We start from the raw sequence: 21,682 nt of genomic DNA on the forward strand, positions 1-21,682 counted from the left end.
GCTTGCCCCAGCAAGGCCATTCCCAGCTGGGGTCTGAGGGGATGAAATTCACCACAAGGACAAGGAATTCCTGATCCAGAGAATTCTCCTCACTACCTGTAGAACAACTCCTCAGTGCCAGGGCCCTGGCTGGGTGAGAACCAGACCCCAAATCTGCTTTGTTTTCCATCCTCCTCATCCTCATCCCAGAGGCTCCTGACTGCAGGGGCTGCTCAAAGCTCTCCTCACACAAGCAGGTGTGGGACTCATCCCACCCCATCCCAGCTCTGGCACACCCTGAGAGGCACCTGTAGCCTCCCTAAACCCTTTCCCAGAGGAGCTGGGGAGGCTGTGGGAGCAGGAGGGACACAGGGAGCCCCCATATTCCATCCTGAGAGATGCCAGAGAGCCTTGAGCAGCCAACAGCCAGGAGGAACCACGGCCCTGCCACCACAGCCTTCACTCTTGTCTCAGGCTCAGCCAACCTGGGCACCCCTCAGTGTCCCCACCACCCCAAGGACAGCAAGGGAGGGAGCTGCAGGCAGGGACCCTCCTTCCCTTGTCTGGCTGCACCTCAGGCAGCAGCAAGGCCTGGAAAGATAAGGGGAAAAAAAAACCCAAAAAAACCAAAACCAAACAAACAACAAAAAAACCCCAAAAAAACCAAAACACCAACAAAAAAACAAAAAAAGAAAACAACAAAACCCAACAAACAATAACAAAAAAACCCCCAAAAAATCACAGCATCAACCAGAGAGTGCCTGGAAACTTCATCTCTCTTTATTGTCCATTTCTCATCCAAAACCTGGACCCCAAACCCAGCTCTCTGGGCCCTGAGCAAGCACAGTCTCACTGGCATGAGCACAGCACAGCTCCTGCTGCTGCTCAGCGTCTGCCTCGAGCATCGCCCGTGCCCCAAAACTTCTGTCCCCTGGCTCAGCTGCTCTGCCACTGCCCACAGCTCGCAGGACCATAGGAAAGCCTTCCTCTCGAAAGAAGAAGGGGAAAAAAAAAGACCATGAGCACCCCTAGCCCTGAATTGAAGAATTCTCAGCGCCGCAGGACGAGCTCTTCTCTCCCGAAGCTGCTCCTGAAGCTCTCGGGGCTGCGGGGCAGGGCCAGGACCCCGTCCCAAAGGCCGAGGGGCTCGGACACCCCCTGGGCATCACCGGGGGCACCTTTGGGACAGAGGCCGCTGCCCCAGGGTGTCCAGGACCCCGGCGCAGCCCCCGGGCGGCTCTCGGTGCCCTCCCCGAGCGGAGGGAGGAAGGAGCCGGGGAAGGCGCTGGGATCTCTGAAATCGCTGCCAGGCCAGGTCGGTGCCAGCGGCTCCTGGTCCAGGAGGAAGGACAGCGACCCTGCAGCATCATCAGGCTCGGGAGCGCTGCAGGGCAGGGAACCCTCCCTGGGGCTGCGGGGGAAGCTCAGAGCCGCCGGCGACGCCTTCCAAGGCGCTCTCTCCTCGCTGAATTTCTTCCTTCCTCCCTTCCCGCAGAGCCGCACCACCCTGATGCTGCCGTGCCAGTCGCGGTGCCCGAGGCTGTCGGCGGCGCTGCGGGCGCTCTCCAGGCTCTCGTACTCCACCAGGGCACAGCAGCGGCTCAGCAGCTCCGGGAACCTCGCCGAGTACCTGCGCACGTCCGAGGGCAGCTTGCGGCCCGGCCGCAGCAGGCGGATGGAGGCGATGGCTCCGAAGGGGCTGAACATCCTGGTGATGGTGTCCAGGAAGTTTTTCTGCAGGGGCAGGTCCTGCTCCCGCGGCTGCAGCTCCCAGGCCAGCAGCAGCTTGCTCGGGGGGACGCTCAGCAGGTGCTCGGGGATGGGGAGGCGCCGCCGGACTTTGGTGCCCTCCTTGTTCACCTCCAGCAGCGCCGAGAACTTGAGGGCGTAGAGGGTGAGGCGCCAGTCCCGGGTCAGGTATTTCACCTGGGCACAGAGGGGGCGGGATCCCCGTCACCCTGCATCCCCCACAGAGACAGGGAGCACCCGAACCCCCCTCCAGGCAGGCTGTGGCCCCATCTGTCACAATGTCCCCCGTGTGTGTGAGCAGCTCTGGGATCTGCAGGCAGCCCCAGCGTCCCCCAGGCTCTGGCAAGGAGCCACAGCTTCCCCCTAAGCCACACCAGCATTTCCCTGGATTTCTTTTGGTTAAGGAGTGATCCCTTCCAAAGCAGTCCATGGGTAGAAGAGGTGAATCCAACCCTGGGGGTGATCTGAGGAGCTTTCCCTGCTCCCCTGGGCACTGAAGGGATGGAATCCCCATCACTCTGCATCCCCCACAGAGACAGGGAGCACCCTAAACCCTGCTCCGGGCAGGCTGTGACCCCATACAACATCCCCCAGGGCAATATTCTGTGTGAGCAGAACAGCTGAGACACCAGGGGACAGCCCCAGCCCTGCCCTGGGCACGGGGAACAGCCCCAGCCGTGCCCACCAGCCCTGCCCAGAGCACAGGGAACATCCTGTACAGCTCCAGCCGTGCCCAGAGCACAGGGAATATCCTGCACTTCTGTGTGAGCAGCCCTGGGATCTGCAGACAGCCCCAGCATCCCCCAGGATCCGGCAAGGAGCCACAACTTCCCCCTAAGCCACACCACCAGCACTTCCCTGGGTGTTTTTGGTTAAGGGATGATCACTTCCAAAGAGTGAAGAGGTGAATCCAGCCCTGGGGGTGATTTGAGGAGCTTCCCCTGCTCCCCTGGGCACTGAGGGCAGCCCCAGGACGCACCCAGAGCTCCTCGCACACCCCACAGGAGGCAGCCTGCACCCCCAGCACCCACCTTCTTGAAGGATGTCAGCAGTTTGATGCTGACAAAGCCCATCTTGTTCTTCTGCACGTGTTTGAGCAGGAAGGCGTCCCTGGCCAGGTTCTCATCGGACAGGTAGAACTCCACCTGCGCCACGATCCTGCGCAGCAGCTGCGGGTCGGGGCCCGGGCAGGAGCGCTCCAGCAGCGCCACCCCCAGCTCGCAGGAGCTGCTGGGGACACCGGGCTCAGCTGCTGCCCAGGCCCCCGTGCTGGGACAGCAGAGACACCAGGGAACAGCCCCAGCCCTGCCCTGGGCACGGGGAACAGCCCCAGCCCTGCCCTGGGCACGGGGAACAACCCCAGCCTGTGCCCACCAGCCTTGCCCAGGGTATGGGAAATGACTCCAGCCTTGCCCTGGGCACGGGGAACAGCCCCAGCCCTGCCCTGGGCACGGGGAACAGCCCCAGCCCATGCCCACCAGCCTTGCCCTGGGTCCAGGGAGCCCACCAGCCTTGCCCTGGGCATGGGGAATGACTCCAGCCTTGCCCTGGGGACGGGGAACAGCCCCAGCCTGGGAATCGGGTTACAGGGAATGACTTCAGCCAGTGCCCCCAGCCTTGTCCTGGGCATGGGGAACAGCCCCAGCCTTGCCCTGGGCACAGGGGACAGCCCCAGCCCATGCCCACCATCCTTACCCTGAGTATGGGCATTGACTCCAGCCTGTGCCCCCCAGCCTTGCCCTGGCACAGGGCACAGCCCAGCCCAGCCTCGGGAGCCCCCCAGGCTGTATCAAGCACACCCCAGCCATGTCCCTTGTCCCAGGCCAGGCTCAGCCCTGCTCGTACCTGGGGCAGCTCTCCACGGGCTCCTCCTGGCCAAGCAGGGCGAGGGAGCAGCTCCAGGGGGGACAGAGAGGCCGTGCCAGGGGGGAATTCCTCGGTGCAGGCCCCGGGGGGCTGCAGCTGGGCTGGGAATCGAGTCCCAGGGGCACTCCAGGGCCACGTGAGGACATTGTCCCTTCACCTGGGGTGTGACACACAAGGACGGCGCTGGGACAGCTCAGCCAGCCCAGGCAGGGCCACTGCAGGAGGGGATGGTTGATGGTTGTGTGTCCTTACCTGCTTGGTAGCAATGGGAGGAAATTCTAAGCTCTAGCAGAGCATCCCAAACACCCCAGGGCAGCAACTCCCAAATACCCCAAAAGCTCCCCCCCCAAAAAAAAAAAAAAAAAAAAAAAAGGCAAAAAAAAAAAAGAGAAAAAAAAAAAAGAGAGAAAAAAAGTAATTAAAAAAAAAGGTAAAAAAAAAAAAATGAAGAGAGAGAAAGCCCCTGGGGTGAGGGGGGTGTGGGTTTATAAACACACCCTGGAGGAGCTGCAGGGGTGGTTCTGGACCTGCCCCCACACTGCCTGCTCCAGGTGAAACCTGTTTGAGGTTAAAGTGCCCCAGCTGGGCCCTGGGATCAGCCAGGCTCCTCCTGCCTCCGCTGCAGGGCCAGGCAGGGCAGGGCCAGCAGAACCTGTCCCCTCTGGTAGCCGGGGGCAGTGAACTGCAGCACAAGGCCTCCGTGTCTGTGCCTCAGTTTCCCTGCCTAGTGCAGGGACAGTGAACACCACATGGGGAAGGGAAGCCTCTGTCCAGGGAATCCTTTGGGCTCTCAAATCCTTTGGGCTCCAAATCAATCCTTTGGGCTCCGAGTGCTGCCAGGGCAGCAGGGAAAGGCAGAAACCTCCTGCAGGATGAAACCTCCTGCAGAAACATCCCCAGGCCAGTGAGGGATGGAGCAGGGCTGGAGCCCAGGGCAGGAGGGGAAGGGTCTGGAATGAAACATCCCCATGGCCTGAGCCCCTGCTGGGCAGCAGGGCAAGGTGAGGGTGGTGACACTGGGCTGGGGGCAGTGCCAGGGCTGGGGGCAGTGCCAGGGCAGGGGACAGTGCCAGGGCTGGGGCTGTGGAGCTCAGTGCAAACTGGAAGAGCCCCCTGAGCCTCTCCTGGTGTCCATCAGGGCCTTGGCTGCTGTTCCTGTGCCCTGTGGCCACATGGACAAGCCAAGGGCTGCACTGGGAGGGGAAGATGCTGCTGCAGAGCAAATGATGGGAGAAGTTGCAGGCAAACAACAGGAGGTGGCTCTGGTTCCTGTTTTCAAATCCCTATTTTTGTGTTGGTTCCTTTTGAGAACTTCATCTCATTTCCCTTCTCAAGTCCCTGTCCCAGAGGGGCCTGTTCTGTGACACTGTGGGGACAATCCAGGAGTGCCACACCATGACCCTGAAGCCATCCCAGCCAAGGGACACATTCCCAAGGGGACAAACAGGGGGTGAATCCAGGGCTCATCCCAGCAGCCACACACAGATTGGAGCTCTCCAGGGTGTCCTGGCTGTCCCCAGGCTGGTGGCCCTGCAGTGTCCCTTGGGCTGGGCCACCCTGCCCAGCTGTGCAGGTAATGCTGGAGCTTGCAGAGGCCTGCACAAGTTCAGGTGCTGAAAGCAACTTTTGGACCATTTCTGCTTGGTTTTGATGGACTTTGCCCTGTCAGGAGTCCCAGAGTCAGGGCTGGCAGTCACAGGTGCTGCAGAGAAGGGGGAGATCCTTTCCCTCCCTCCTCCAGGCCCCCAAAGCCCAAATGATGCTCAACCACCCTACATATTGTGTGCACAACAGGAATTTGTACTTAATAGATTCATTTATGCTCCTCTTTGGACATGTAGGTCTGTATTAGACTTGAAATTCTGCCCATATAAATGGAATAAGGTCATGTTCTGTATGAGTTATTGTGTATTGCTTGCTATAAGTGAAAGCTTGACATCTATGCATCATTTTGTAACCTTCTCCAGGAAAAAGGAGTTATTTGCAAGCCATGTATTCTTCCTGGATGGCTGGGTTTTCCAAAAATGCTGAGTTCAAATCTTTACAAAGTACAGGTCAGGAGTTACATTGTTTTGGTTATTTAGAATAGAAGTCTCTTGACTCTGAAATTAAGGGTACAGTAGTTACTCACTGATGCTTTGAGATGCCTTACTGTTTCGTTTTTGAAGTCAAACTCAATCAGGAGAAAAATTCTCATTAAAACACTAACCAGAAAGAATGTTTCTTCCCAAAGCTCCAGGGAAGATGCTCCGGGAGCTCTTTCCTTGTGCCAGGCACTCCAGGGTGTCCTGGCTGTCCCCAGAGCAGCAGCACCCCCAGGCTGGTGGCCCTGCAGTGTCCCCTGGGCTCTGCCACCCTGCCCAGCTCCAGGGCTGCCCTTCTGGGATGAGCCACAGGGACTGGCAATGTCCAGCTGCTTCTGGAAAGTTCCACCCCTCTGATTTCCCCAGGTTTGGTGGCACCTCCCCTTCTCCTGCCACCTCCTGGTGTTCTCTGCTGCCTGGGAAGAGGTGGAACACGAAATCCTGAGATGCTTGTGCAGAAATCTCTGCAGGATTTGCCCGTCTGGGAGGGCTGATGAGGATGGGGGTGGAGGTGCTGACAGGGAGATTTGGAGCTGTGTTTGCTTTGTGGTTAGAGGCAGACTTTTCCTCAGGGTCAGCAGGTGCTGCCCAGCTCCCCTGGGGGAAATGATCTTCTCTTCCAGAGCTGAGATTCCCAAAGGAAGATTCCCAAAGGCTCTGTCTGGTGCAGAACATCCCAAACACCCCAAGACTGGGCTGATCCAGAGGGACAGTGAAGCAAAGGCCCCCAGAGGCTGAGGCTGAACCTTCCTGAGGGGTCAGAGCAGGAATGACCCAGCCCTTGTCACATCCCTCCCATCCTCTCAATTAGTCTGGAAGATTAATTAGAAAATCCTCCCGTGGCCCTTGCTCAGTCTGATCCTCTCCTCCCCTTGTCACAGATATCTTTGATGGAAAATCCTTTCCTTAGGATTGTTCCTCCTGAGAAGCTGAGAGGCCTCAGGGACAAAATGTAAACAATGGTTATCTGCTGCTGTGGAATGCAACAGGTGCATCTGGGATTGGCCTCATGTGGTTGTTTCTAATTAATGGCCAATCACAGCCCAGCTGGCTCGGACTCTCTGTCCCAGACACAAACCTTTGTTATCATTCCTTGCTATTCTATTCTTAGCCAGCCTTCTGATGAAATCCTTTCTTCTATTCTTTTAGTATGGTTTTAATATAATATATATCACAAAATAATAAATCAAGCCTTCTGAAACATGGAGTCACATCCTCATCTCTCCCCTCATCCTCAGAGCCCTGTGAACACCATCACACCCCCTCTGGGTTATCTGGCACAGCAGCTGCTGCTCCAGGGGGAATCTGCCTCCTGCAGAGCCCAGACCCTGCCCTGAACTGCTGCAATCCCCCTGGGCAGCTCCTGCATCCCCCAGGCTGCTGCCCTGTGCCCGTGCTCACAGGGGCTCTTGGATGAGGGAAGAGATGAGGATCTGACTCTGTGTTTCAGAAGGCTTGATTTATTATTTTATGATATATATTATATTAAAACTATACTAAAAGAATAGAAGAAAGGATTTCATCAGAAGGCTGGCTAAGAATAGAATAGCAAGGAATGATAACAAAGGTTTGTGGCTCAGGTCTCTGTCTGAGCCAGCTGGGCTGTGATTGGCCATTAATTAGAAACAACCACATGAGGCCAATCCCAGATGCACCTGTTGCATTCCACAGCAGCAGATAACCATTGTTTACATTGTGTTCCTGAGGCCTCTCAGCTTCTCAGGAGGAACAATCCTAAGGAAAGGATTTTCCATCAAAGATGGCTGGGACACTGCAGCATCTCCTGGCACCTCTCAGGGACCTCAGAAGAAACGGGACCACGACACTCCTTGTGCAGGCCTGAGCAGTGGACACACATTTATTGCTGTGGGGGGTTTGGGTGCTGCTGCAGAGCTCCAGCATCTCCTTTGCACGTTGGCCTCCCTCAGAGGAAGAGCTGAACTCCCTGTGGCCCCCAGTGGCAGCTCAGATTTGGTTGCTCAGTTGTTTTTTCAGACTCTCTTATCTCATCAGCAGGATCCCAAGTGTGGACTCTGACCCAGGGGGGTTTTCATGGTTGTGTACAGTTAAATCTGCCTCTCTCACTTCCCTCCTGCCACTTCCATGTGAGACATTTACAGACAAACACCACCCTGGCACGACAGCATGGCACAGAGGGAGGATGTGCCTTTGCACACACTCTGATTTCAATGTGTTTGAAAGTGGCACAGCTGCCTGAGTGCCTCTGGGAATGAGAAAATCAGAGATTTGGGAAGAAGATACTCTGCTAGGCAATGCACATGAGACCCCTGGAAAAGCTCACACCAAACACTGCAGCACCAGAAACCATAATAATAATAACAACATTAATAATAATAATAAAAGCTATTTATGACACGGCCTTTATTCACAGAGACATTTGCCCCAGGGCTTTGTTTTACAGATCCCCCACCTCCTCTGCCCTGTAGCCCACAGCACCCCAGTGCAGTCCACAGCATCCCAGGGCAATCCATGACCCCACAGGACATGGGGAAGGGGGATCAACCCTGCAGAGCCCCCCCAGCTCAGCCCCACAGATCCACCCCACAGGAAAAGGCAAAGGGATCCAGAAAGGGAAATGCCAGGGGAGTGCTGGGGGTCTGTGCCAGCCCCTCCCTACCTGGGATGGGCTGTGCTGGGCCAGGCTGGGCCAGGCTGGGCCATGCTGGGCCCCCTGGAGCAGGGAAATGGGAACAGGGCCCCCCTAAGGCACTGCAGTCACACCCCCTCACCCCTGCTCCAGACCCCCCTTCAACCTCAGAGCAGGACAAGGGGTGGGAATTTCACAGACCCCAGGATGTGGGACTGGTTCTGTGTACCTGGGCACCGTGGAGGATGGGGATGGCCATGGGGTCACCATGGGATTGCCATGGGATTGCCATAGGATCACCACAAGATTGCCATGGGATCACCATGGCATCACCATGGGATTGCTATGGAATTGCCATGGGATTGCCATGGGATCACCATGGGATTGCCATGGGATCAGCATGGGATTGCCATGGGATCACCACAGAATCATCATGGGATCAGCATGCGATTGCCACAGGATCACCATGGGATTGCCAGGAGATTGCCATGGGATCACCTTGGGATCACCAAGGGATCACCTTGGGATCACCATGGGATTGCCAAGGGATCACCTTGGGATCACGACAGGATTGCCAGGGGATCATCATGGGATTGCCATGGGATTGCCATGGGATCATGAGACCACCATGGGATCACCACAGAATTGCCTTGGGATCATCTTGGGATCACCACAGGGGATCACCACAGAATTGCCATGGGATCACCACAGGATCCCCGCCAGGCATCATGGCATATGGGACAATGGGCACGCTCTGCCTCCAGCTGCCACTGCCTCCGAGTCCTTTGGTATCTTGAGTTGGCATCCCAGGAGCCATGGGGTGAAGTGCCAAGCTGGGGAGCCATGGAAGCAGGTGGGAATGCTCATCCCATAGTCCCAGAGCACGGCTGTGTCCCTCGGGATGTGCAGCCTGGAGCCTCTCCCAGGGGGACAGGGGACACCAACTGCCCTGTGCTCCCCGTGCAAGAGATTTGGCAAAGCCAGAGCCAGGACAGCTGGTCTGGAAAGGCTGCAGGAGAAGGGCCGGGTATTTCTCCTTCTTCTTGGGCACTGATTGGTTCAAGTTTGTATCACAGTGAAGTCTGAGATGTGGGGAAGGAACCCAAAGCACCTTCCCTGAGAGAGCCAGGACAGCTCCTCCAGCCAGGCACATCCCACCTGCTGCTGACCACAGAGCCTTCCATCCCTTGGGAGCAGACTCTGGAGCTTCTCCCTCCCCTCTGGAGGGACACTGGCAGCCAAAACCAGCTCAGCCCATCCTCAAACACGAGTAAACATCAAGAGAAACTAAGAGGCACTATAATAACGCAGATCCGGGAGGGGCCGGGCTTGGCACTCCCCGCCTGGCTCCGGATGGATGGCTCGGTCCAGCCCAGGGCTCAGATGTCCTGCAGGGGGTGGCCAGGTCCAGCCCAGGGCTCAGATGTCCTGCAGGGGGTGGCCAGGTCCAGCCCAGGGCTCAGATGTCCTGCAGGGAGTGGCCGGGCTCGGTGCGCTCCCGTTTCACCAGCGGCTCCCCCGGGTCCCCCTCTGTGCCCAGCTCGATGTCATCTGCAAAGGACAGGGCTCAGAGCAGGGCACGGGGCCACCAGGAGCTGCCTGCCAGCAGAGCAGGCTGCAAGAGGCAGCACAAGGGTCCCCAAAACCTCCCAAACCATCCCAACCTTCCCAAACCATCCCACCCTGAACCCTCCCAAACCATCCCAACCTTCCCAAACAATCCCACCCTCCAACCCTCCCAAACCATCCCAACCCTCCCAAACCATCCCAACCTTCCCAAACCATCCCACCTCCCAAACCATCCCACCCTCCCAAACCATCCCAACCTTCCCAAACCATCCCACCCTCCAACCTTCCCAAACCATCCCACCCTCCCAAACCATCCCACCTCCCAAACCATCCCACCCTCCAACCTTCCCAAACCATCCCAACCCTCACAAACCATCCCACTTCTCCAACTCTCCCAAACCATCCCAAAACCATCCCAACCTTCCCAAACCATCCCACCCCGAACCCTCCCATACCATCCCAACCCTCTCAAACCATCCCAACCCTCACAAACCATCCCAACCCTCCCAAACCATCCCAACTCTCCCAAACCATCCCACCCTCCAACCCTCCCAAACCATCCCAACCCTCCAACCCTCCCAAACCATCACTCCCCGGCAGGGAGGGCAGGTACCTTTGTCCAGCAGTGTTGGGGACAGGGATGTGAGGTCACCAAACTGAAAGAAAAAGGAGTTCTGGGGTCAGTGAGGCTTTGGGGAGCTGAGGTGCCAGACAATTCAAGCACCCAGGAGAGACTGTGAGCGTTGGTGGTGGAGAGCAGAAATGAAAAGCAACCACAGGTTTTGGGGGAAAAGCCTTTTGTTGCCATTTAAACCTCTGGGCAAACAACACACACAACAATCCAGGGCAGTGTTTAGCTCTGGAATTAAGGCAGAATGAAAGAATGGAAATTTTTCCATCTCCCAGGTGATGACCAAGTGCTGCTACAGGCAAAGGTGGTGCCTGTTCTCCAGCCCTTTCCACCTCTCAGACATTTCCCCTCTCCTACATTTCCCCTCCCTGCAAAGCCTTTGCAGTGATGTCTGAGAGAGTTTGGATCCAGGATGTGGAACCAGAGAGCTCCTTGGCTCTGGAGATGTGGTGAGGTCTGAGACACCAAACTGCTGCAACAACAATGCTGGAAAATCATGGAAAGCTGGGCAGGAGCTGAGGAGAGTGGGAATTACAGAATTCAGTGGGAGTGGGAGGACACTTCATCCTTCTTTGCTGGGAAGAATCAGCCTCCTCCTGGGAGAGCAGGAATATTGCAAGGGTTGGATGGAGGAAAAGCCTGAGGAATGGGAGGCAGACTCTGCCTTTCCTGATCTTTAATGCCACTGAGGGAGGAGGTTTTGCAGGGAACAGTGGGAGCTCAGCACTGCAGCTGGAGCAGAGTGGGAGGGCAGGGAAGGCAGAACCAACAGGCTTTGGTTTGCCTGGATCCCTACATGAGCTCTGTGGAAGCTTCCAGGAGCAAATGAGATCAGTTTTGAGTGTGTGGGCTCAGCTTTAAACTCACAGTAGTTTCAGCATTGCTGTCACAGGTTTATCAGGGGCTTTTAACTCTGTATTTCAGAGGGAAAATTTGGATGTGGCCTCAGCTAGGTAGGACAGAACCTGCCTGCAAGCCAGGCACCAGAATTACTGTGAACAAAAAAACCCCAAACCCTCACAAACAGCCCAAACAACCCCATCATCCTCTTCTTCACCTCAAAAATGGAGGGAGTGGCTGGCTGTGCAGGTAATGCTGGAGCTTGTAGAGGCCTGCAGAAGTTTGGTTGCTGAAAGCAACTTTTGGACCATTTTTGCTTGGTTTTGATGGACTTTGCCCTGTCAGGAGTCCCAGAGTCAGGGCTGGCAGTCACAGGTGGTGCAGAGAAGGGGGGAGATCCTTTCCCTCCCTCCTCCAGGCCTCCAAAGCCCAAATGATGCTCAACCACCCCAAACCCAAGACCCACCAGCTCAGGGAAGATGCTCCAGGAGCTCTTTCCTTGTGCCAAAACAACTCAATAAATAATTTTTGTTGTAAAACAAGCCGAGGGCGCAGTGCGCTTTGTGAACCAGCGGTGTCTTTGGAGGAGCTGCTTCTTTTGGGTTGGTTTCTAGGGAATAAAGGGCTCTCACCTCTCCCATGACAGCAATTGGGGTCTCCCCTGTTGCCTGGGCCACACGATGCTCCACCAGGTAGAACATGTACTCGTCGTAGAGCAGGCGGATCAGGTGGAAGGAGCCAAAGCTGGCGGCGCTGCGCAGGGTGAGGTCCCGGATCACCATGGAGCTGGGAATGGGCAGGAAGCACAAACCTGGGCTCAGTTTTACATCTCTGCCATGGCTGATGTAAGTTCTGGACCCTGGTGGTACTGTGGGATCCAACACTGTCTCTGCCTCTGACCCAAAAGTATCAAAACAGTTGAAGAAATTTGGTTTATGGAGCATCCTATGCCTGTCCTGAAGGGATACCAGAACCACAGTGAAGCAGAGCTTCATAGGACTGAAGAACTTGGCCTTGGTGTTAAGAAATTCAGTTTATGGAGCATCCTATCCCTGTTCTGAAAGGTTACCAGAACCACAGTTAAACAGAGTTTCATAAGACTGAAGAACTTGGCCTTGGTGTTAAGAAATTTAGTTTATGGAGCATCCTATCCCCTTTCTGAAAGGTTACCAGAACCACAGTTAAACAGAGTTTCATGGGAGTAAAGAACTTGGCCTTGGCTTTAAGAAATTTAGTTTATGGAGCATCCTATCCCCATCCTGAATGGATAGCAGAACCACTTTTAAGCAGAGTTCCATGGGAGTAAAGAACTTGGCTTTGGCTTTAAGAAATTTAGTTTATGGAGTATCTTATCCCTGTCATGAAAGGTTACCAGAACTACAGTTAAGCAATTTAATAGGAGTAAAGAACTTGGCCTTGGCTTTTCAAGGAGCTCTTTGCTCCCAAGCCTGATGCAGAAATACCCCAAAATGACAAAGAAAATGTACCTGTAGAAAGACCACTTCAACAGGAACTGCCTGGCTGCCTTGGGGAAGCTGGGGCTACCCTCGTGGTGCTTCAGCACCTGAGTGACCACATTGTCCAGCCAGCTGGCCCACTGGTCCAGAGAGCTCTGCTGCTGCAGAGTCAGCTTGAAATCCTGCTCCAGCTTCTGCACCATGCCCTCCTCACACTGGCACACCCACGAGGCCTGCTCCTGCTCAGGAGAAAGGGTCCACAGTTACTCCTGCCCTGCTCCTGCTCAGGAGAAAGGGTCCACAGTTACTCCTACCCTGCTCCTGCTCAGGAGAAAGGGTCCACAGTTACTCCTACCCTGCTCCTGCTCAGGAGAAAGGGTTCACAGTTACTCCTGCCCTGCTCCTGCTCAGGAGAAAGGGTTCACAGTTACTCCTGCCCTGCTCCTGCTTGGAAGAAGGGTTCACAGTTATTCCTGCCCTGCTCCTGCTTGGAAAAAGGGCTCACAGTTACTCCTGCCCTGCTCCTGCTTGGAAGAAGGGTTCATGGTTACTCAAGCCATGGTGCATGGTGTTGTATCCCAACCCAGGAATTAATTTCTAGCAGGTACAAGAGGAAGATTCCACCCTTCTCCAGGATCCCTGCTCCAGCAGAACCAGCCCTGACACTGCAGGAGGGCTGAGCCACAATTCCAATGGTTCTGCTGCCAGCACCCTGACCCACAGGGTGTCAGGTTGGGTTCTGACTCTGGCAGTGTTGGTTTAGTTCACTGCATTGTTTATTTTATCCTTTTATTTTCTTCCCTTATGAAAAAATGTTATTCCTGCTCCCACATTTTTTTGCCTGAGAGCCCCTTAATTTAAAATATAGAGCAATTCGGAGGGAGCTCTGTCAGTGTTGCTTTGGTTTACTGCATTGTTTATTTTATTGTTTACTACATTACTCTGTCAGTGTTGTTTTAGTTTGCTGCATTGTTTATTTTATCCTTTTCTTTTCTTCCCTATTAAAGAACTGCTATTTATTCCCATTTTTTTTTTTTTTTTTGCCTGGGAGCCCCTTAATTTAAAATTTACAGCAATTCGGAGGGAGGGAGTTTACATTTTCCATTTCAGGGGAGGCTCCTGCCTTCCTTAGCAGACAAACCAAGGCAGGGAGGAGCAGGGGTGGAGCAGTGGCCGGATGATAAGAATGCCCAGGCTAAGGAAGCAGTGTCCAGCCAACCTCCAGCCAGTCAAGCACTGCCCAGGCACGAAACCCAGGCCCTGTGCTCAAGCTGTGTTGTGCTTCAGGGCAAGTGGCCGCGGGTAGAAACTCCAAAGCCGCAGGGTGCGGAAGAATGGGCGACTCAGAGCTTCTTGGGGAAGGAGGTTTTATTGGAAGGGGAGGTCATGGGTCGAGGAGCTGAAGTCTGAGCCCCGAGGCAGGGAAAAGCCTCAGGTTTTATAGGGAATAGGCGGGGTTAGGAACAACAAATCAGAAGAGGGGTACAAAAGATACATTGAGAACTGACAACAGCATACAACCAACGGGAGACAGTTGTGGGCGGGGCCCTGGCCCCTGAACCAATCACCCAACACCCCAGCCAGAAGCTTCTGGAAAAAGAGGCAGGGCTGCTGGGTGACAGGCAGGCAGCCAGGGGAGGGGAACAGGCAAGATACATGGGGGTAACCAGGACAACGTGGGAGGGGTACAGAGATTGGCATATACTGGAACCTTCGGGCAGAACCATTAACACAACAACGGGGGAAAACTGAACAAACATAGAACAAACCACAACACAGGTGGGGTCGGTGGGTACCTGCACGTTGGCGAAGTCCACGCGGTTGAGGTCGCTGAGCATCTGGTTGATCTGGGACGTGTTCTGCAGCACGGCGCGCGCCGCCTGCGCCAGGTGGTTCAGGGACGTGTACCTGCGCAGGGTCTGGGCAAAGGCACTCACCACCCCCACCTGCAACACACCACGGGGAAGCAGGGTCACACTGGCAAATTGTATGGAAACCCTTTCGCTAGGATTTTTCTCTGAGAAGCCAAAGGATTTTCTCCTGAGGAGCTAAAGCTAAAGGATTTTCTCCTGAGAAGCTAAAGCTAAAGGATTTTGCTCCTCAGGAGCTATTGCTGGTCAGGGGTCTCTGTTCAAATCACAAACGGGATGGGGCTGCTGGGGAACACTTCTCAAGCTGTTTTATTTTCCAGCATCAGCCTCATTCCATGGTGATGACAATGGGAAGATGCCAGCAGCTCACATCCCAAGTACTTAATGTTACAACTCACTTTATAAGTTTTTTGACCAATCACACAAAGCAAAAGCACATTGACAGTATTGACATCTGTATAGTGTATATTCTATATTGACAGTAGTTCTATCCAACCACTATAAGCACAGGTACCTTTAGTTAAAACAATGCTTGCTTATTTCAAATACAATACCTACTTGTGAGCCTTGAAACACAATGCACAGAGCTGCATTATTAAGCTTAAAGCTTTCTAATATCTTGCTAGATAAACTTTTCTGTAGCTTAGGGAGTTATACCAGACAAGTGTTAATACACAGACCATTGTTCTATTTGTCTTTGCTTTTCTACATTCTACATAATTTTTCTGCTGATCTATCTCATGGTTACTGCTTGGCTCTAATCACAGTTCTGCTGTCTTTGTAGCTTTCCCAAAACCTTCTAAATTTATGGATTCCCACAAGAAGCCTCAGAAAAGAAATGTAGACAATAACTATGTGATGGCTGTGGAATGTAGTCTGGAGATGGTTTACCAACAAGTGTATCTTTGATTTGTCTCATGTGGATTGTTTTTAATTAATGGCCAACACAGTCCAGCTGTGTCAGTCACAAAATTTTATCATTCCTTTCCAGCTTTCTGATGTCTCCTTTCTTCTATTCTTTAGTATAATTTTAGTATATAATTTTCTTTTAATATAATACATATTGTAAAATAATAAATCAGCCTTCTGAAACATGGAGTCAAGATTCTCATCTCTTCCCTCATCCTGGGGACCCTCAAACACCACCACAGCAGGGCAAGCTCTGCTCTCTGCCCAGCCCTGCAGGCATCAGCACAGGCAGTGCTGCAGTCACCAGCCATGTGAGGGCTCAAAAAACGTGTGGAGGTGGCATTTGGGAACGTGGTTTAGTGGTGGCCTGGGCAGTGCTGGGGTTGTGGTTGGACTCAAATCATCTTAAAGGTTATTTCCAACCTAATCCTTGTGCCAGGCACTCAGAACAGCTCAGTCAATCCTTGGGCACAGGTGGTTGTGAAGCAGGTTGAGGGCACAGGGTGGATCATGAACCAGTGGTGTCTCTTTAGGTGCTGCTCAGTTTGGGTTGGTTTGTAGGGAATGAGGGATTCTGACCCCTCCCATTAACATCTCCCTGGGTGCCTAGGCCACACAATGCTCCACCAGGCAGGACAGCAATGGAAGGACCCAGACCTGAATAATTCTATGATTCCATTATTTATTCTCTTTAAGCTACAAGGTTTTCACACTCTGCCTCCAGCAGAGACCAGCAAGGTGGGAAGAGGCAGCAAGGATCCCTGGCTTGAGGAGGGCAGGAGCCTTGGGGCAATGCCACTCACTCCTGTGCTTTCCAGGCTTTTCCAGCCTCATTCCAGGGCAGAGATAACAGGGAATGGTCCTGGCCCCAGGGCTGCCAGAGCTCCAGGAGGGTTTGGACACCACTCCCAGGGATGCTCAGGGTGAGATTGTTGGGGTGGCTGTGCAGGGCCAGGGGTTTGTGATGATCCCTGTGGGTCCCTTCCAGCTCAGGATGTTCTGTGGCTCTATGATTTTCTCCCACAAAGCTTTATCTGCAATTTCAGGGCACAGAAATGGCTCCATGGACAGAGAATCATCAACTTCTGGTAGAAAGGAACTTCCCCCCCCTGTCCTCCCACTCCTGGCTGATTTTGGTTCACAATCACCCATTGCACCATGCCAGGTGCAGGAACTTCTGCAAGATGCACACACACACTGGGCCCATCTCTGCTCACCTTGGTCTGCACGACCTGGGGGGGGAATTCACTCATGGCATTCATCAGCCACCCCTCCAAGCTCTTGGCAAAGTTCCTGATGGCCTGGGTCAGCGTGCCTGCAAAGAAGGCTGCACAGTCAAAAAGCTGCTCTGGGGCATTTTTAGTTACCATTTTCTACCTTAGCACTACTGGGAAAGCCCAGCCTGTGGTCTGGTTAGCTGAGATGTCAACTCAGCATCAAGGAAATCAGCTGGGTCAATACACCCAAATTATTCTTTGATATTATTACTCAAACTCTTCTTATTATTCTTTTTCTTCCTCTTTTTCATTTTTATTTTTCATTTTTTTATTCTTACTCTTATCCTTACTCTTACTCTTATTCTCATTTTACTCTTATTCTCATCCTTATTCTTATTCTTATTCTTATCCTTATCCTCATTCTTATCCTTATTCTTATCTTACTCTTATCCTTATGACAGTTAGACTTAATGATCTTAGAGGTCTTTTCCAACCTAAACATTTCTGTGGTTTTTTTTATTATTCTTATTTTCTTTTGTCCTATTCTTATTCTTATCTTACTCTTATCTTTATGACAACTGGACTTAATGATCTAGAGGTATTTTCCAACTGAAACATTTCTATGTTTTTTTTAAATTATCCTTATATTCTTATTCTCATTCTTATTCCTATTCTTACTCTTATTCTTACTCTTACTCTTATTCTTATCTTACTCCTATCCTTATGACAGTTAGACTTAATGATCTTACAGGTCTTTTCCAACCTAAACATTTCTATATATTTTTAATTATTCTTACTTTCTTTTGTCCTTTTCTTATTTATAGCCCTTCTGAGCATTTTTCAAGCATTTTTCAGAGACACCCTCATGCCCCAGCTTGTGACAGCCCTCAGAGGGACATTTGGGAATCCAAATCAGAGAGAAAACTCTCAATACCCCATTATTAATCTCCCAAAAAGTTGACCCCTAATTTCTGGGAGTGCAGTCAGGGACAGGATGGTTCTGTGCAAACAAAGACCTCCAAGGAGCCACAGCCCAAAGAGCTCCCATATCCAAACTCCTGGCCAAAACCAGGGCATGTGAAATGCAACACACCAAATTTAAAAGGCAGGGGAATTGCCAGGGAGTACAAAATATCCCTCCAGAGCAATGCTGCAGGAGGAACACTGCTCTTACCATGATATTTTAGCCAAGACAAACACCTCCCAGTGGGATTTTACAGTGGAAATCTTTGTGGCAAGTGGTGGCCAGAGTGAGACCAGGCTCAGGTGGGGCTGTGGGTACTCACTGGGCACTGGCCTGAGCACGTCAGGGATGAGGATCTCCACCAGGGCCTGGTACAGGATGTGGTCACAGCTCCTCATCCACTTGAGGATGGGCTCATACTTGCACAGGGTGATCAGTTTGTCCTTTGGGAGGGTCCCTTCAGGTTCCTCTTCACTGCAGGAGGAGGAGGAGGAAGGAGACAGAGTTAGCAGCAGGTTTGCATTCAGTGTTTTCCCCCTCCCTCTGCATTTCTAACTCCAGTTTTCAGCAGAAAAAATCATCTTTGTGTGCCTTGCAAAAGGAAATGTTTGACTGCTCATGCAGGTCTTGTCTCTGCCAGCACCTCCCTGTCCTTGGAGCCAGAGCTTGGAGCAGTTTTCCCTCAAATCCACACTCCTGGTGTTCCCTTTTTACCTTCAGAGCCTCTCACACCCCCTGTTCAGTGGGAGCTGAGCTCCAGCACTGCCATCTCAGCCAGCAAAGGCTCAGCTGGATCCTCCCTACAGCCCCAGCTGCTCCCAAACCTTCCCTCCCCTCTCCTCTCACCCTCCTGAGCCACAGCCCTGGGGACAACAACTTTGCAGCCAAGGTAGGGGCGGATGAGCTGATATTGAGAAGTTTTGAAGTTGTTTAACCCCTCCAAATGCTGAACATTTTCAGAAAGAAGGAGATTGAATGGTTGGATGAGAACAAAATATATTGTCTGTGACTGACTGGGGCCAATCCAGCTTGCATTATTTTCACTTTGTAGATGTATAAAGGCACAAGATATTTGTTACAAGGCAAGCAGAAAGAGCTGAAGCCTGAATTCACTGCCAGAGCTGCTCACCCACACATTATGCTGGGAATTGGGAATTTGGAAGGGTCTTTCCCCATGGAAAGGGTCTTTTTGCCCATCAAAATCATTAAAGCCAAGCCTTGGACATGCTCTAAAGGGGACTTTGAGCCTCAGGCTGCAGATTTTTAGTGCTGAACTCCATGGGCATAACTCCTGGAAAATCCCACTTGGAGAAACAGGTCAGGAAACCTGCTGGGAACCTGCTGTGAAGTGCATCCATGTTCTGCATCTTCCCATGTTTTCAGTGTGCCTCCTCCCTAATATTTGGGGTTTGTATTTATATTTATATATTAAGAAGGGGAGGGAGTGTGTTATTTACCTCTCTGGGTAAATGGCAGAGGTGTGAGAGCCCTGCAGAAAAGCTGCCTTCAGTTTTCCCTGTGTACCTAGAAACAGCTCCTGGGGTGTTGCAATCTGCCTGGGAGCTGTTCCCTCAAAAAATTGAGATTTTAAACCGAGCAAACACAGCTGCAGTGACTCCTTGCAGGAAAATATCCCCTGGGCAACATTTACAGGGCCATATTCTACTGATTTTTGAGGGATCTTTCCTTATTACTCAATGTTTTACCATTTTTCTTCTGAATAGAAAACCTTCATCTTTATAACCTCAGTAAGAGCAGACAGATTTGTGATAGAAATTTTAAGAAATTTTTTCAATTTTCTCTGTTTTCACTTATTTCCATTCCCCTGGCAGCAGCTCCCAATGCATAAAGGATGAGGAAGAGGCACAGCAACGAGCCAGGCAGGAGTGAAAAGATGAAAGCAGCTTTGTTTGCAATGATCTGCCTCAAAACAAGAGGCACTGACAGGTCTGGGCAGGCAGGCAAGGCAGAGAGTCAGTCTGGAAATCCCTAAAACCTCAGAGAATCCCTAAAATCTGAGCAGGGAATCATCCCTGGGGACAGCAGGAGGTGCAAGGGACATGGATGAGATAAATCAGCCTCAAATCACCCCAGGGGAGGTTTAGATTGGATATGAGGGAAAATTTCTTCACTGAAAAAGTGCTCAGGCATTGGAACAGGCTGTGGTGGAGTCACCATCCCTGGAAGTGTCCAGAAAAGGTGGGGATGTGGCACCTGGGGACGTGGCTGAGTGGTGACTCCAAGAATTCACAGAATGACCAGGTTGGAAGAGACCTTAAAGATCATTGAGTCCAACCCAGCCCCAACACCTCAAAACTGGTGAGGGCTGATAATTTATATTGTGTAATCAGATGCAGGGGAATGAGAAGCTCCTTTTGAAAGCTCTGAACTTTGCATTACAATATTAAACACTTCCAACTCTCTTTGTCACAGCTCTGCAGGGCAGAAAATACTCCCAAATTCTCCAAAGCACTCATTTATGCTGATTTTCTGCTCGTTTATTTTCAGATACCAGGAGGTGTTTTGGAATAGCAAGCACACAATCCTATAGCTTGCTTTTCTTTCTATTTGGTCTATCTAAAAACCAGAATGACTGAATATCTCAGACAGGATTTTCTCCCCACTATAAGTTTCATTTGAAGGGCATAGATTTGTACCTGTAAGATCATCTACCTAAAATCTTAGCACTGAAGAAAAACAGGCTTTAGGCTCAAAAAGACTAAAAAAAAACTTCATTAATGTTAAAAAGAGATCATTAATGTTAAAAAGAAGGGAAGCAGGGGAGTACCTGGAGGGCAGAGCAGTGGGGCCATCACTAGGGGGTGCCTTGGGACTCCAGAAGGATTGCCACAGCTTCTCGATGTAGTGGAACTGGAGATGCATCACGACATCCAAAGTGGCCTGAGAGCAAAGAACACCACGGGGTGAGCACTCAGCTCCAGTGCTGCCACCCACAGGAAATCATTCACATGAAAAACAACGGAATTGGCACTGTTGGAGTGACCAACTTAACATAAAAGAGGTCACATGGTGAAAAAAAAATCAATATTTGAGTTGTAATTGCTGGCAAATGAAGCATTCCCAGCTTTTCCTAAGAGCTGGTCACTTGAGTGATGCCCCATGTCAGTTAATAAATCAATTACAAATAATCCCCAAAGAATATTGCAAACAATCACCTCACAGTGCCTCCTGTAGAGAACCTGCAGAGTTTTCACGTCATTCAAGGTGAAACCTTCTTGTAAGAGGACATTCCCAAGATCAGGGGCTGGGAACTCAGGAAAGACGTGGGTTACATCTGGGAACAGAAATTGGGAGAGATGGTGAGGGTAAGGAAAGCTCAGAGTGCAGCTGAGCACAAGGTGCTGCTGTCACTGGAGGCTCTTTCATGTTCCAGCTGGGATGAGAGAGGAAAAATGAGATCATTTACTCCTTTCCCTGATTTGTGCTGAGAAAAAGCAAACAACTACAGCCCAGTGGGTTCAGTGGGGAAAGGAAAATGGTTCCTTTCTGTTTGTAATAAAAGAAATAAGAAAACATTATCCTCATCTACCATCCATTAGAATTTCCCTGAAGCCTGGAAATGTCTCTCTGTACAATGGGGAATAAAATTGGGAAGCAGAGGTATCAGGAGCTGGGATTTGTGGTGGAGACACAGACCCAGGACCAGCAAATCCAGAGAAGGTCAATATGGATCATCTGCACCCAGATCCCCACTGCAGCCTTTGCAAGGAAGGGAATTGCTTCCCTCCTTTTTCCAGGACCTCCACTATTCCATGGAATTTAAATAAACCAGATGGACTAAAAAAATACTGTGAGAGACCCAACAGACCCATGGGCTCAAGGAAAAAACCCTCCTGGGGAGAGAGGAGTCAGGAGATAAACTTAGCAAGTGTGACACTACAAAAACCTATAGAACACATCCTATATAAAAAAATATA

The 21,682-nt window shown here is 51.8% G+C and overlaps 2 protein-coding genes across 8 annotated transcripts in view; both read right to left on the bottom strand.

The window, feature by feature from the left end:
- Positions 1 to 759: 759 nt before the first annotated feature.
- LOC139602299 (la-related protein 6-like) lies at positions 760 to 4,240 on the bottom strand. The gene is made up of 3 exons (XM_071452023.1): positions 3,574 to 4,240; positions 2,760 to 2,958; positions 760 to 1,905 (listed from the first exon to the last, which is right to left on the bottom strand). The coding sequence occupies exons 1-3, from the start codon at positions 3,738 to 3,740 to the stop codon at positions 1,030 to 1,032; spliced, it is 1,242 nt and encodes a 413-aa protein (XP_071308124.1). The 5' UTR covers positions 3,741 to 4,240; the 3' UTR covers positions 760 to 1,029.
- Positions 4,241 to 8,043: 3,803 nt separating this feature from the next.
- The window catches only part of RFX2 (regulatory factor X2), an 87,518-nt gene continuing 73,879 nt past the window's right edge, over positions 8,044 to 21,682 (bottom strand). For 5 of the 7 annotated variants that reach the window (XM_071452251.1, XM_071452255.1, XM_071452254.1 and 2 more), the window contains 9 exons: positions 20,921 to 21,039; positions 20,533 to 20,645; positions 18,067 to 18,218; positions 16,781 to 16,878; positions 14,580 to 14,729; positions 12,814 to 13,022; positions 11,959 to 12,112; positions 10,469 to 10,511; positions 8,044 to 9,837 (listed from right to left, as the gene is read on the bottom strand). In XM_071452251.1, coding sequence (XP_071308352.1) covers positions 9,746 to 9,837; positions 10,469 to 10,511; positions 11,959 to 12,112; positions 12,814 to 13,022; positions 14,580 to 14,729; positions 16,781 to 16,878; positions 18,067 to 18,218; positions 20,533 to 20,645; positions 20,921 to 21,039 — 1,130 coding nt within the window. In that variant the 3' untranslated portion in view covers positions 8,044 to 9,745. The remainder of the gene's footprint in view (positions 9,838 to 10,468; positions 10,512 to 11,958; positions 12,113 to 12,813; positions 13,023 to 14,579; positions 14,730 to 16,780; positions 16,879 to 18,066; positions 18,219 to 20,532; positions 20,646 to 20,920; positions 21,040 to 21,682) is intronic. The other 2 variants (XR_011683191.1, XR_011683190.1) reach the window with 2 other exon arrangements.

The sequence above is a fragment of the Agelaius tricolor genome, unplaced genomic scaffold (assembly GCF_023055355.1).
Source record: "Agelaius tricolor isolate 1412-34295 unplaced genomic scaffold, bAgeTri1.0.p SCAF_33, whole genome shotgun sequence".
Taxonomy (NCBI): Eukaryota; Metazoa; Chordata; class Aves; order Passeriformes; family Icteridae; genus Agelaius; species Agelaius tricolor.

What these genes read in the sequence shown, in the direction of transcription:
- LOC139602299 (XM_071452023.1), bottom strand. Translation starts at nt 3,740, where the DNA reads ATGTCCTCACGTGGCCCTGGAGTGCCCCTGGGACTCGATTCCCAGCCC. An exon ending in CCCGTGGAGAGCTGCCCCAG is followed by an intron (nt 2,959 to 3,573) that starts GTACGAGCAGGG and finishes CGGTGTCCCCAG; the next exon opens with CAGCTCCTGCGAGCTGGGGG. An exon ending in TGCTGACATCCTTCAAGAAG is followed by an intron (nt 1,906 to 2,759) that starts GTGGGTGCTGGG and finishes CTCTGTGCCCAG; the next exon opens with GTGAAATACCTGACCCGGGA.